This window comes from Myotis davidii, unplaced genomic scaffold (genome assembly GCF_000327345.1).
Source record: "Myotis davidii unplaced genomic scaffold, ASM32734v1 scaffold1047, whole genome shotgun sequence".
NCBI classification, from domain to species: domain Eukaryota; kingdom Metazoa; phylum Chordata; class Mammalia; order Chiroptera; family Vespertilionidae; genus Myotis; species Myotis davidii.
In genome coordinates this window covers 497,780-510,609 of record NW_006298367.1, presented here as the reverse complement: position 1 = coordinate 510,609, position 12,830 = coordinate 497,780, and the positions used below count along the sequence as shown (strand labels likewise).

Genomic DNA, 12,830 nt, shown 5'->3' with positions numbered 1-12,830 from the left:
TTTTCTTTTTTCTTTTTTTATTCTGGGCCAGCTTTAGCTCTGAGGCCTCGGCTGCTGAAAACAGGTTTCTGGCCTTTGTTTACCGTCTGTATTTAATACAATGTTGCAGGTTTCTGGGGTATTTTTTAGCTTCTATATTGCCCATATAGTTACTTAGAGTTGCAGCTGAGAAACTGGCAAGTCAGGCAGGGAACCTTGGAGTCCCCTGGTCACTGAAGCAAGCAAGCCTCATGTTAGTTTCAAGCTGCCTGGCTGCCGGCGGCCATCTTGGCTGGAAGTTAATTTGCATATCTCGCTGATTAGCCAATGGGAAGGGTAGCGGTCGTTCTCCAGTTACCATGTTTCTCTTTTATTAGTGTGGATATATATATATATATATTTTTAAGCAATCCGGAATTCTGGAGAGAAATAATGAAGGCTCAGGACAGTGTAGCAGGAATCATTTACACATAGTTGTTATTAAAGCTCCTGGGACTGGAGGGAGGTCACCAGGAGAGTATTGGGAAAGAAGAGAGAGAGCTGAGATCCAAGTCCTGAGTAGTGAGGTTTCAGGACCAGGTAAGGGGGGATTCACAGAGGCTAGGAAGAACCTCAGGGTAGAATGGTGATTCCACTGCCGTGGGGCACAGAAAGGCCAGTTTTGGAAAAGGCAGATCAGAGGGTAGTGTCGTATTCATCTCCTTCCAAGGTTACTGTGGTAGCTGGCAAGCTACCTTTATTTTCCCTGCACACTCTCACTAAATTTTCCCAGAGTATCAGTTTCTTCATGTATAAAGTCCTGAAGCTTTAAAATAGTTGAACTAGGCCTCAAACTCAGATGCATTTAGTGGTTGAGCACAAAATAAAACTGTGACTTGGCTAACAGGAAGACAGTAGGAAGTGGTAAGCGTTGTGGCAGCTGGAGGATTCTTGTCCCATCTAAGATGTATGGATTCAGATTTGGAAAGAATATTGAACTGACCAAAACGTAATTCATATATGGACTGTAGGGCCAGAGGGTTAATAGTTTGCATCCTTTGATTGAACCAGAGATATGGGTGACAGGCATTCCAAGCCAAGGGAGTTTTGTAAGGTCAAGGAGGCCATGAGAGCACAGCAGGAGGTTATGTGAAGGGCAGCCAGGGAACCAGCCTGTGAAATGTGGTGTGATCCTGGAAAGATTTGCAGCTTAGCCTGAAGTACTTGTAAGGTCAGAGTGAGTTGGTGACGGAGCCCAAGCGAGGAAATCTGTCTAGGACTTTCTCTTTACAATGCCAAAAGGGCTTTCCTGTCTCGACCTCAGTCTGTCTTTCAGCATCCCTTCAAGATAGTTTTGGCTACATTTAAGAGCTGGAGAAGCGGAAACCCAGAGACCTTATGTTAGTGGGTTCCTTAGAGATTAATTAGTGGCAAATTTGGGGCCTAAACCGGTATCTTTAATTCTCAACTTTGGTCTTCTAGTCAATTGCCCAATATTTATTTAGAACCTCCTGTACTTGAGCTAATGTAGGGGAACTGTGGGGTTTGGATGGGGTAATCAGGAAGTGTGAGTAAAATTTGGAGGGAGTCTTAGGTAATTTCTTCTCACTTTCTCCTTGTGAGGTTTCAGGGCGAGGGGCAGGTTCTGGGGCTCAGTGTAGAAGGGACTTGTCTAGGTTCACCCATTGAGGGCATGGCAGAGGCTGGGTTAGAAACCAGGACCCGGGCCTGCCTTCCCTGTTAGCTTTGTGTTTCACCTTCCTGGGCACCTGCGTTGCTTGCTGAGGCCACTGTGAATCTCTTGTAGGCCAGGACGAGCTTCTTGGGAGGTTGCCTTGTCCAGATGGGTCTTCAGAATCTGGTGCAGTCTATATATGAGGGTGCCGAGGCTCTGCTCTGCTTGGAAATGAGAGAGTAGGAGGCCCTGACCCCTGTGTTGTCTGACTCTGGCAGAGGAGTGAGCTCTGTGGTCCGCCGTTGTGTTCATCGAGCTACTGGCCATGAGTTTGCGGTGAAAATCATGGAGGTGACGGCTGAGCGACTGAGTCCTGAGCAGTTGGAGGAGGTGCGAGAAGCCACGCGGCGAGAGACACACATCCTTCGCCAGGTCGCTGGCCACCCCCATATCAGTGAGGCTGCGTCCCCTGTTCCTGTTTGATTACAGCCACATCCTGCTGGTCCTGCCCAGAGCCCATTCCCCCCAACACTGCCTCCGCCCCTCTGCTCCCTTCCTCCTGGCTCTGTTCCACCTCAGAGTGTGGCCAGCCTTTGGGTCCCTACTGCCTCCTTTGATTCTCCTTCCCAGTAACAGCCCGCTGTTGCCTCAGGGTGGAAAGCCCCTTTAATATGCATCCGCTCCTTTCCATCTCTGTCTCTGCCTTCTGCCTCTTTCCCCAGTCACTCTCATCGATTCCTACGAGTCTTCTAGCTTCATGTTCCTGGTGTTTGACCTGTGAGTATCTCCCTGCCCCAATCGGAGAAGCCTCCTCACCTCCATGCACAGCCCCAGACTGGGCACAGGGGGCTGAAGACCACCCTGCTCACACCTGCCTCTGTTCCAGCCAGGGCCTGCCTGGCAGTCCATGGCTCTGGCCTCTTTCCTTGGTGCCCTGATTGAGGCACGTTCTTCAAAGAGTAATAGTGGCCCTAACCGGTTTGGCTCAGTGGATAGAGCGTCAGCCTATGGACTCAAGGCTCCCAGGTTCGATTCCGGTCAAGAGCATGTACCTTGGTTGCGGGCACATCTCCAGTAGGGAGTGTGCAGGAGGCAGCTGATCGATGTTTCTCTCTCATCGATGTTTCTAACTCTCTATCCCTCTCCCTTCCTCTCTGTAAAAAATTTAAAAAAAAGAAAAAAGTAATAGTGACCAGTCAAAGACAAAAGGTTTTTATGACCCAAATCCCCAACTCTCTTAATCCCCCATGGTTATAAGGTTAGCAGGGAAGAAAGGACTGATTTGAGAGTGTCTGTCTAGGAACTGACCACTTATTATAAAATAGATACTTGCTCACCAGTCTCACATTGTTTAACACCCTATGCTGGTGTCTGTCTCTGCTCATCAATTCTTTTTCCGGTCAATGTAAATCTGAATGTCACATGCTATACCATATAATGCAAACCAGTTGCAAAGGTTCTTCAAAAGAGAATGGTTTGAATATTAAATATTTAAGAGAGGCCTTGAAAATATTTTCATACAGAAATGACCCTCTGCAAAAGTGTGAGGGGAGGTTGGAAGTGTCCATTTTATTTACCCATTATGCAACTTTGCCCAACAGTAATACTCCCAAAGCAATACCTGATGTGTTTTTTATATTTCAATGATTGACACAAAGTTACAATTATAACCTCACTCTTAAAGAGAAGACAAAATAAGCAAAAATCAAAGCCCTATACAACTTTTTTTCTACTATTAATTGAAATTTTGGTCGGTGCTATAAATAGAGACACTTTAAAAGGCCTTTTTGAGTACCAGATAACAAGGACCACCTGAAAATGATTGGCACAAGAAGGCACTCATTCTTGCTGAAATAGCCTCCTCAGGCACAATGAAGATATTTGAGTTGCCAGCCCACCGGGCCAGACTGCCCCTGGCGTTCCTCTCACTCATGGAGTGCTCTGTCTTGAGACCCTTCAGTTTGTTTACAGAGGAATTTCTCTCTGTTTAAAAAAACATGTTTTTATTTATATTAGAGGGAGAGGAAGGAAGAGGGAGAGAGAGATTGAAACATCGATGAGAAAGAAACATCCATCGGCTGCCTCTTGCACGCCCCCCAATGGGGATCGAGCCTGCAACCCAGGCATGTGTCCTTCCTGGGAATTGAACTGACAACCTCTTGGTGCATGGGTCTGCACTCAACCACTGAGCAACACCGGCCAGGCCAGAGAAATCTCTCTGCTGGCCTGTTGTATAGTATTTTCTCTGAGCACTGGCTTATTTTCTCAGCCCTCACTGTGAGGTGCACCTCCTCCCTCCCACTCCTGTCTCCTAGGATGCGGAAGGGAGAGCTGTTTGACTATCTCACAGAGAAGGTGGCCCTCTCAGAAAAGGAGACCAGGTACTGGCTGAACCTGCAGTCCCCGGGGTGAGCAGGGCGTGGGGTGGGGCAGGGAGAAGCAGAGGAGACTGCCCCTCCCCCAGGTCCATCATGAGGTCTCTGCTGGAAGCAGTGAACTTTCTCCATGCCAACAACATTGTGCACCGAGATCTGAAGCCCGAGAATATTCTCCTAGATGACAATATGCAGATCCGACTTTCCGATTTTGGATTCTCCTGCCACTTGGAACCTGGCGAGAAGCTTCGAGGTGAGGGGACCTGGTGCCCTAAGAGGCTTGAGAGGGAAGGAGACCCAGACATGAGTGCTTGGCTGGATCTGAGAACTGAGTCCCAGCTACCAAGCAAAGGGGAGTCAGTAAACACTTGCCAAGTCCCCTCTGGGTGCAAAGCCTTGTTTGCAGCTCAGAATGGGTTTCCTGACTTGGGGAGGATGGAGACAGGAAAGTGAGCAGATAAGTGGCACACAGCAGGGGCTAGGGTCATGTGGGGAAACCAGGAGAAAGGAGGGACCTACAGAGCAGGGGCTCCGAGCTGGGCTTTGGGAGGCTGGGCTTGTCCCAGGAGGAAAAGGGAAGGGCATAGCAGGACTCAGCTGCACACTTGGGGTCTGACAGTGTACGTCTCAGGTGCTATGAGGAACCTGGGACTCTGGGACTCAGGTTCACCCGTGTTAATACATTTGTTGTGACAAAATAATTCTGGTGCAAATGGAAAACTGAACAAAGTTCAACTGCAAGACTCCTCAGAGCTTTTTTTCTTTTTTTTCTTTTTTTAATATATTTTTTGGTTTCAGAGAGGAAGAGAGAGAAATATCAATGATGAGAGGGAATCATCGATTGGCTGCCTCTTGTATGTTGGACTGAGCCCGCAACCTAGGCATGTGCCCCTGACTGGAATCGAACCTGGGACCCTTCAGTCCGCAGGCCAACGCTCTGTCCACTGAGCCAAAACCGGTCAGGGCCTCAGAGCTTCCAATATGCTACTTTCTCTCCCTCAATGGGCTCTGCACTGAATTTATTAATAGCTAACATTTACTGAGTGCTTAGTATGAACTAGGCTCCATGCTGAGTCTTTACGTGGCTTTATTTCTCTAGATCCTCTCAGCTTTCTTATTAAAATTTTTTAATGTTGAAATTATTGCAGGTGTCCTCCTTTCCCACCCTCAACATAGCATTTGTGTGTCCACTTTATAGATGTGTTGTGACTTGCCCAAGGTCCTGTGGCTGGGATTTGAACTTGGGCAGTCTGACTCTAACTCATGCTCTTAATCTGTGGACTTAATATCTTACAGATGTTGTGCTTTATTTTCCTTTGTGCTTCCGAATATACTTTTCCCCATTCTGGAATCACCTTCACCATTGCCCACTCCACCCTCTCTCTTAGCTTTGGTACCAGGTTTCACTTGAATGTTCTAATTCCTTTCTTTTAAAAAAAAATATATATTTTTTATTGATTTCAGAGAGGAAGGCAGAGGGGGAGAGAGAGAGAAACATCAATGATAAGAGAGAATCACTGATCGGCTGCCTTCTGCATGCCCCACATTAGGGATCGAGCCTGTAGCCAGGGCATGTGCCCTGACCAGGAATAGAACCGTGACCTCATGGTTCACAAGCTGATGCTAACCACTGAACAATGCTGGCCGGGCTAGATCCCTTTCCTCGGGACACCTTACAGTCCGCAGGCCGATGCTCTATCCACTGAGCCAAACCGGTTTCGGCCCTTTTGTTCTTTTTTTAAAAAATATATTTTATTCATTTCAGAAAGGAAGGAAAGGGGGAGATAGAAACATCAATGATGACAGAGCATCATTGCTCTGCTGCTCCTGCACACCTCTTACTGGGGATCAAGCCTGCAACCCAGGCACGTGCCCTTGACCAGAATCAAACCTGGTACCCTTTGGTCCAAAGGCTGACGCTCTATACACTGAGCCAAACCAGCTAGGGCCTTTCCTTTTTGTTCTTTACTCCCTTCATGGCACCCATCTTACTCTATTATTTCTCATTTGCTTTTTAGTGGACGTGAAGTTTAGTAAGAGCACATCTAATTTACCACTGTGTCCACTGTGGTGCTAGGTACAGGGCAGGCAAGAAATACTTAGCTTCGGAATGAGTTTCCCGAGAGTCATGTTCAGTTTAGGCCTATTAAGCTCTCCTGGAAGTGTGCCATGGAATACAGTTTGGAAATTTCTAGGATGTTAGAATTGGGGCCTGAAGTGGTAGAAACTAAAAGTAGGGGTTTGGATCAAGTCATGGAGGGCTGTGTGCTATAAGAATAGACTTGATCTTGAGGCCATATTGGGAGCCAGGGAAAAGTTTTAAATAAGGGACTTACCCAGTATATACTTGAAGAAATCCCATACCCCCACTCCTTCCCCTTGGTTTTAGTGGTGGTTCCACTAAATTATAGGAAGAGATTTGCGCAGAAAGGAATGCAGAGAAGTTTTGTTTTTTGTGTGTTATGAATGTAAAAATGTGGTAACACTTTGTGTGAGGAATGAGTAGGTTTGGCCAGAGGGTTGGAGTCAAGTGATAGTTGGGTAGGACCTTGAAGTAAATCTAAAAATCATCTTTTTCTTCATTTGTCCAAGGCCACCAGGAGCCTTGGTGGGTATTTGAGTTGTTCACCAGGGTCAGGGTCTAGTACTGAGACTCGCAGTCTGGCAGGAGCAGAATGAGGAACACTTGTTGAGGCTCCAGTAAAGGGTTGGTGTTAAGGGCCATGAGGGGGCTGGTGGCATCCCACCAACCTCAGCCCTCTCTCCCCAGAGTTGTGTGGGACCCCAGGATATCTGGCACCTGAGATCCTTAAATGCTCCATGGATGAAACCCACCCGGGCTACGGCAAGGAGGTCGACCTGTGAGTTTCTGGTATCCCGTCCTCTTCCTGTGTACATTTGCCCAGCACCTACTCCTGCCTGACTTTGGTCTTCTTCCCAGCTGGGCCTGTGGGGTCATCTTGTTCACACTCCTGGCTGGCTCACCACCATTCTGGCACCGACGTCAGATCCTGATGTTACGCATGATCATGGAAGGCCAGTACCAGTTTAACTCGCCCGAATGGGATGACCGTTCAAACACTGTCAAAGACCTGGTGAGCTGGGACCCTGAGGGTGCAAGGTGGGAGGCCCCAGAGCTCTCTCTCATGTTGTGGCGTTCCCCTAGATTTCAAGGCTGCTGCAAGTGGATCCTGAGGAGCGTCTGACAGCTGAGCAAGCTCTACAGCACCCCTTCTTTGAGCGTTGTGAAGGCAGCCAGCCCTGGAACCTCACCCCCCGACAGCGGTTCCGGGTAAGCCCGAGAGTGTCAAGTCTTGGCCTGTTGTTCTGTCCCCGGTGGCAGTGCTACACTGGAGCTCACACTCCCCTCCCTCTTCCCAGGTGGCAGTGTGGACAGTGTTGGCTGCTGGACGAGTGGCCCTAAGCATCCACCATGCACGTCCGCTGACCAAGAGTGCACTGTTGAGGGACCCCTATGCATTGCGGCCAGTGCGGCGCCTCATTGACAGCTGTGCCTTCCGGCTCTATGGGCACTGGGTGAAGAAGGGCGAGCAGCAGAACCGCGCAGCCCTCTTCCAGCACCGGCCGCCTGGGCCTTTTCCCATCGTGGGCCCTGAAGAGGAGGGGGACTCAGCTGCTATCACCGAGGATGAGGCCATGCTGGTGCTGGGCTAGCACCTGAGCCCTGGGGAATGCCAGAAAGCAGGACTTTCCATGAGGAGGATTTTTATCATTCCAGCCCCTTTTGGCTCTGGCCGTAGGCCCCGGCCCCACTGCTTGGCTAGGCCACCACTCATCGTACTATCAGAAAGTCCAGTCCATCCCCACTGGCCAGGGCTTTCCGATCAGAGCTGAGGTAGAAGGGAGCCGCTCAAGAGTGCCATGCCTGGCCTTGTCAGTGCTACCTGTGCTGTGTATGCAATAAAATCTACACACCAGGGAGCCAGTGCCCCATGTCTGGTGTCTGGCTTTGGCAGGAAAGCCCAGAAGTTGCTCAGGATGGGGTGGGGGCGCGAACGGGGCCACTCTGGCCGAGGCCTTTATTGGGGAAAACACGGGGAGTCACTTGGTCTTATTCTTGGTTTTGCCTGGAGGTAGTTGGAAGGGCCGCTCTAGTGTGGTCAGCTTGCTGTTAAGTCTTTCCTCGCTGGCCTTGAGCCGCTCCTCCACCAGCTGCTGCAGCAGCTCCAGCTCCTTGTTCAGCTGGGTCTTGATGTAGGCTCGGAGGAGGGAGACCTGGCCTAGGGGCAGGGAAGGAGAGATGCTGCTTGGGGCTGAAGGATTGCCTCTAGCTGAAGCAGTTGGCAAGGTGTCCCTGGGGACTACACAGGTGGAAATGTTGCATCAATTCAGAAAATGTTAGCCAGCCCTTCTGTGAGAGAAGTGGGCAGAATGGCTACTTCCAGCCAGACTTTCTGGATTGCTACTTAATAGCTTTGTGAACTTAGGCAGGTGAGTTAACCTCTCTATGCCTTAGGTTTCCTCCTATGTAAAATGTGGATAGTGATAGCACCTAGCATCTAGGATTGAGGGATAATTAAATGGGTTAATGTACATAAAATGTTTAAAATAGGGCTTGCCTGGCCCTGGCCTCTTTGGCTCAGTGGATAGAGCATTGGCCTTTGGACCCAAGGGTCCCCAGTTCGATGCCAGTCAAGGGCATGTACCTCGGTTGTAGGCTTCTCCCTGGCGCGAGCCCTGGTCAGGGCGCATGCAGGAAGCAACCAGTTGATGTGTTTCTCTTACATTGATGTTTCTCTCTGTCTTTCCCTCTCTCTAAGAATCAATAGAAAAAGTATCCTCAGGTGAGGATTTAAAAAACAATAATAAAAAATAAAATAAAATAGGGCTTGCCTGGCACACAGTGTTATCAGTTATGTGCTGGCTGTTACTGTCATCAGTTTTCCTGCAGCTCCCAGCAGCTGTGCTTTTATCTGTCCTCGTGGACTCCCGCATGCTGAGTCATTTGGAGAAAGGACACCATGACTGAAAGGCGGAAGTCCCGATGTGGTCTAAACCCTTCCTTTCACATTTGCCCCAAATCATAGAGAACCCAAACTCCTCCAGGTCCTCACTTGGCTCTTGCTGTGGCTCAGCCACCGTTTCTGGTTCCTCCTCTAGGGTGGCTGCCTGGTCCTCCACCTCCTCACCACCTTCTTTCTCTGCAAGCCAGAAGCAGGAAGAACCTTTAGCTTCAGCTTCAGTCCCAGCCCCAGCCCTGGCATTCTCCCTTACCTCTCTCATCCTCTGACCAGAGCTTGGGTGGCTGCAGCCCTAAATAAGTCAAAGACAGATCTAGCCGCACCTGGAAAGACAAAGAGGGCAGCTGAGAGGACGGCATCTGCACTGAGGGAAGTGGGGAGCTGAGGGGTGGTCTCATAGCCAGGGCCCAATACCTGGGGAGTAAAGACGTATTTGTAGAGCTTGAAGTGGCGAAAGTAGGTGTTGACCACATAATCAGCCAGGGCCAGCAGCTGTTCCTCCTTAAAAAGGTTGATACTGAAAGGGGGCCGCTGTGGGGGTGATTGGGAATTAGAGGACTGACCACCTCCTGAAGCTCTGGCCTTTTCTCCTAGTGCCCAGCAGTCCAGGAGCAGGGAGAGCCCACTGTGGCCTTCAGAGGAAGATGAGGGTGATGAGGGTGAGAACAGGCGATTGGGCTAGACCGTGTCTGGGGAGGAGCGAAGATCCCATCAGGGGAACTGACCCTGACTCCATGGCAAAAAAGAACACTGGTGAAGTAGCGGTAACATTCCTCCACATTGCCCAAGGGGGTTGCTGGGAGGGAAAACAAGATATTCCAGTGAGTCACCTCTGATGATCATTCATTTTACTCAACTGCTACTTACTGAGCATGCGCTTTAGAAGGGGACGGATCTGGGTTTAAGTACTGGGTTGTTCATTAGCCCAGACACTGAGTACCCACTGTGACTGTTCTGGGCACTGAACAAGACAGATAAGGTCTTGCCCCTTTAAGAGGCTGACATGGTAGTGGAAGTGACATACAATAAACCAAGAAATACATAATTTTAGCTCTTGTTAAACACTCTGAAGAAAGCCAGTTCTGGGAATAAAAGGGAGAAAGCAAGAACTATTTTACTGAGCACTGTGCATATACAGGGTGTCCCAAAAATATATACAGTGTATAATTATTAATTCTAATGTCTTTTTTCAGATTTAACCCATTGGTATTAATAATTATTCAGTGTGTATACATTTTTTGCCCCCCTCTCCCCCCAATATAGCAGAACAGTCAGTATTCATAGATAAGGAAATGAAGGATTTCATAGGTGAAATAACTGTGGTAACACTGCTAGTAATGACAACAGGTTCCAGGTGGTGATCTCCCTATTTCTACTTCCCATGGTTACTTGTGCCATCCAGCATCCACTTTCCTGGGCTCAAACCTTCTGGTCACCGCCACCTCTTACCAACACAGGCCTTGTGAAGATCTTGGAGCAGGGCACAAGCCGTTGATGTCTGCTCCATCGAGAAGCCCTGCTGGCGGCAGAAGATGAGCGCATGGGAGAAGAGATCCAGGATGATGGCATCCTGACGGCTCTGCTCAGGCCATCCTAGCCCCAACAGGTTGGCCAGCACCCTTGAGAGGGGGAAAGGACGGAGTGAGAGACAATGGAAGCCTCCCTTCACTACCCCACACTACTGTACAGCATGCTTTGGAGCCAGGATTTCTCATGCCTTCCCAGTACACCCTCAGCCTTTCCCATGCTCCTTCCCTTCCCTGCTTCTCCACCCCCCCCTCCATACTCCCTCATCTCCTCAGTGTTGGCCGTCTTCTCCAGCCTGTGCATGGAATGGATGTCCAGGTACTTCCTGCCATAGGAAAAGAAGAGAAATGGTGTTGGTGGCCATTATACATTAGTCTCAAGGCAGGACTAGAGCACTAGACTGGGAACCAGGAAACCTCAGTTTGAAGTTCGGCCTTTCCACTAACTTGCTGGTGACCTTGGGCAAGCCACTTCCCTCTCTGGGAGTCATGTTTTCCATCTGTAAATAACTGAGATGGTCTAAATGAACTTGTGTATGTGTTAATCCTCAAGATATTTCTTACACTGATTTTTAGAATGGGAGAGGGAGGGGCAGGGGAAGAAGAGAAAGAAACATTGATATGAGAGACATCTGTCAATTGGTTGCCTCCCACTTGTGCCCCGACTGGGCCAGGGATCGAACCTGCAACCCAAGTATGTGCCCTTGACCAGCAATGGAACATGTGAGGTTTTAGTGCAGGCTGATGCTCTAACCATTGAACCACTGGCCATGGCCTAAATGAATACTTACGATTATTTTCATTATAAAGCCTACGGTTAGGAAACTTGAGTTCTTGTTTCTGCTCTGTCACTCCCTTATTGTATGACTTTGGGCAAGTACCCCTGTGGGCCTCAGTGTCCCCATTTGCACAACGCTCCATGACAGCTATGACATTCTATTTACATCCTCAGTCTTTGGCTCCCTTCTTCCCACACTTGCTCTTTGGACTATGGAGGCAGGAGAGCCATTTTCTAGTTATCTTGGGTAATCCCATCTCTGGACCTCCATCTCGTCATCTGTAAAATGGGGATGTCCTTTTTTTTCTGCCCTGGCTGTTTGACAGGACTGTTGGGGAAGTACTAAGGGAATCGTGCAAGAGTGAAATGTAACTTTTCCCAGGGCTCTTTACACTCACCACATGCAGATCCGGGGCTTGGGCAGAGGAGGCTGCGGAGAGAAAGCAGATTGGACCAAAGTCCTTGCCCCTGGTCCATGGCAAACCTCCAGCGGACCTGAGAACTCGTTAACTTGCTTTCTCGTCTTAAGGACTGTGAACGAACAACGCGGGCGGGCTGGGCTTCAGCAGGCCCTAAGGCCTACTACTCAGGAGCATATTAACAACCGGGGTCACACATTCCCTCTTCACCAAGGCAGCCCAGGAGACGCCTTAAAATTAGTAAACATATCACGGGTGGCGCCCTGTCGGGAGCCCTTTTATAACACTGCTGAGCGGATTCCTCGTCCTTACCGGGAACAAGTTGGCTGCAGGATCTTCCTCTTCCACCGCGGCCACGGTGCCGAACTCGGACCGCACACCTGTTCCCATACGCGAGGCTAGTTCATCCGCTGAGCTGAGGTCCCTCTTGATTTCCCGCCGCAGTTCGGAGGGTTGTTCAAGGTCCGGCTGCATTCTCAGGCTCTGGAATTGGCTGGACTTCCGATGGGTCATGTCGCCGCTCCTCCGTGTCACGGTCACCGCAGGCTCTACCTGCCTCTGTTCTGGGACCACCGGTTCTCCTCAGGCACTTCCTGGGTCTGACCCCCTATCCACGCTTCAGCCAATCTACGCAGCCGAGAGGTCGGCTGCAGCCAATCCGCGGGGGGCGTCTCCACCCGGACCGTTGCTAAGGCGGCGCGGGGAAGAAAAGGAAGAGTAATGTACTCGCCAATTAGAAGAGAATGCGCGTGCGTAATAAATTGCAAAGTGCCCCACGTTTCTCCAAAGTTGCTAGTAAGAGGCTGGCGAGGTCGTTAGGCTGGGCGTGGGACGTGGTGCCAGTTACCATAGGAACCGCCTACTGGCCAATCACAGAGAGAAAGAGGAGAAGTTCGGGGAGAAACCCGAGAGGAGGGACAAAGCGCGACCAATAGAAACAGGAAATGCAGTTCCACCATATCCGGCATTGCCTCTGGCGCCTGCGCTCTGTGCTGGGCAGGCCGGGTGACGTCTGGTGAATCCAAGATGGCGGCGCTCGGCTGATCCTGCAGCAGGTGGGGGGCCCGGGGCGGTGGGGGCGGGATGCAGCAGGTATGTGCGGGGCTGGTGGGGCTGC

The 12,830-nt window shown here is 50.0% G+C and overlaps 3 protein-coding genes across 5 annotated transcripts in view; 2 read left to right on the top strand and 1 right to left on the bottom strand.

Moving 5' to 3' along the window:
- Nucleotides 1-7,954, top strand: part of PHKG2 (phosphorylase kinase, gamma 2 (testis)) — an 11,299-nt gene extending 3,345 nt beyond the window's left edge. For both annotated transcript variants that reach the window (XM_006774084.2, XM_015570690.1), the window contains exons 2-9: nucleotides 1,912-2,087; nucleotides 2,356-2,410; nucleotides 3,949-4,014; nucleotides 4,098-4,261; nucleotides 6,779-6,869; nucleotides 6,950-7,103; nucleotides 7,175-7,300; nucleotides 7,390-7,954. In XM_006774084.2, the coding sequence (XP_006774147.1) occupies nucleotides 1,912-2,087; nucleotides 2,356-2,410; nucleotides 3,949-4,014; nucleotides 4,098-4,261; nucleotides 6,779-6,869; nucleotides 6,950-7,103; nucleotides 7,175-7,300; nucleotides 7,390-7,683 (1,126 nt within the window). In that variant the 3' untranslated portion in view covers nucleotides 7,684-7,954. The remainder of the gene's footprint in view (nucleotides 1-1,911; nucleotides 2,088-2,355; nucleotides 2,411-3,948; nucleotides 4,015-4,097; nucleotides 4,262-6,778; nucleotides 6,870-6,949; nucleotides 7,104-7,174; nucleotides 7,301-7,389) is intronic.
- Nucleotides 7,955-8,026: 72 nt separating this feature from the next.
- CCDC189 (coiled-coil domain containing 189) lies at nucleotides 8,027-12,548 on the bottom strand. Its single transcript, XM_006774085.2, has 9 exons — nucleotides 12,026-12,548; nucleotides 11,693-11,724; nucleotides 10,777-10,842; nucleotides 10,440-10,609; nucleotides 9,716-9,786; nucleotides 9,405-9,521; nucleotides 9,244-9,313; nucleotides 9,084-9,170; nucleotides 8,027-8,249 (listed from the first exon to the last, which is right to left on the bottom strand). Exons 1-9 carry the CDS (start codon nucleotides 12,224-12,226, stop codon nucleotides 8,071-8,073), a joined length of 993 nt encoding a protein of 330 aa, XP_006774148.1. The 5' UTR covers nucleotides 12,227-12,548; the 3' UTR covers nucleotides 8,027-8,070.
- A 128-nt stretch (nucleotides 12,549-12,676) lies between these two features.
- RNF40 (ring finger protein 40, E3 ubiquitin protein ligase) overlaps nucleotides 12,677-12,830 on the top strand; it is a 13,025-nt gene continuing 12,871 nt past the window's right edge. For both annotated transcript variants that reach the window (XR_001515617.1, XM_015570689.1), the window contains exon 1: nucleotides 12,677-12,775. The gene's annotated coding sequence lies outside the window, so the exon portion shown is untranslated. The remainder of the gene's footprint in view (nucleotides 12,776-12,830) is intronic.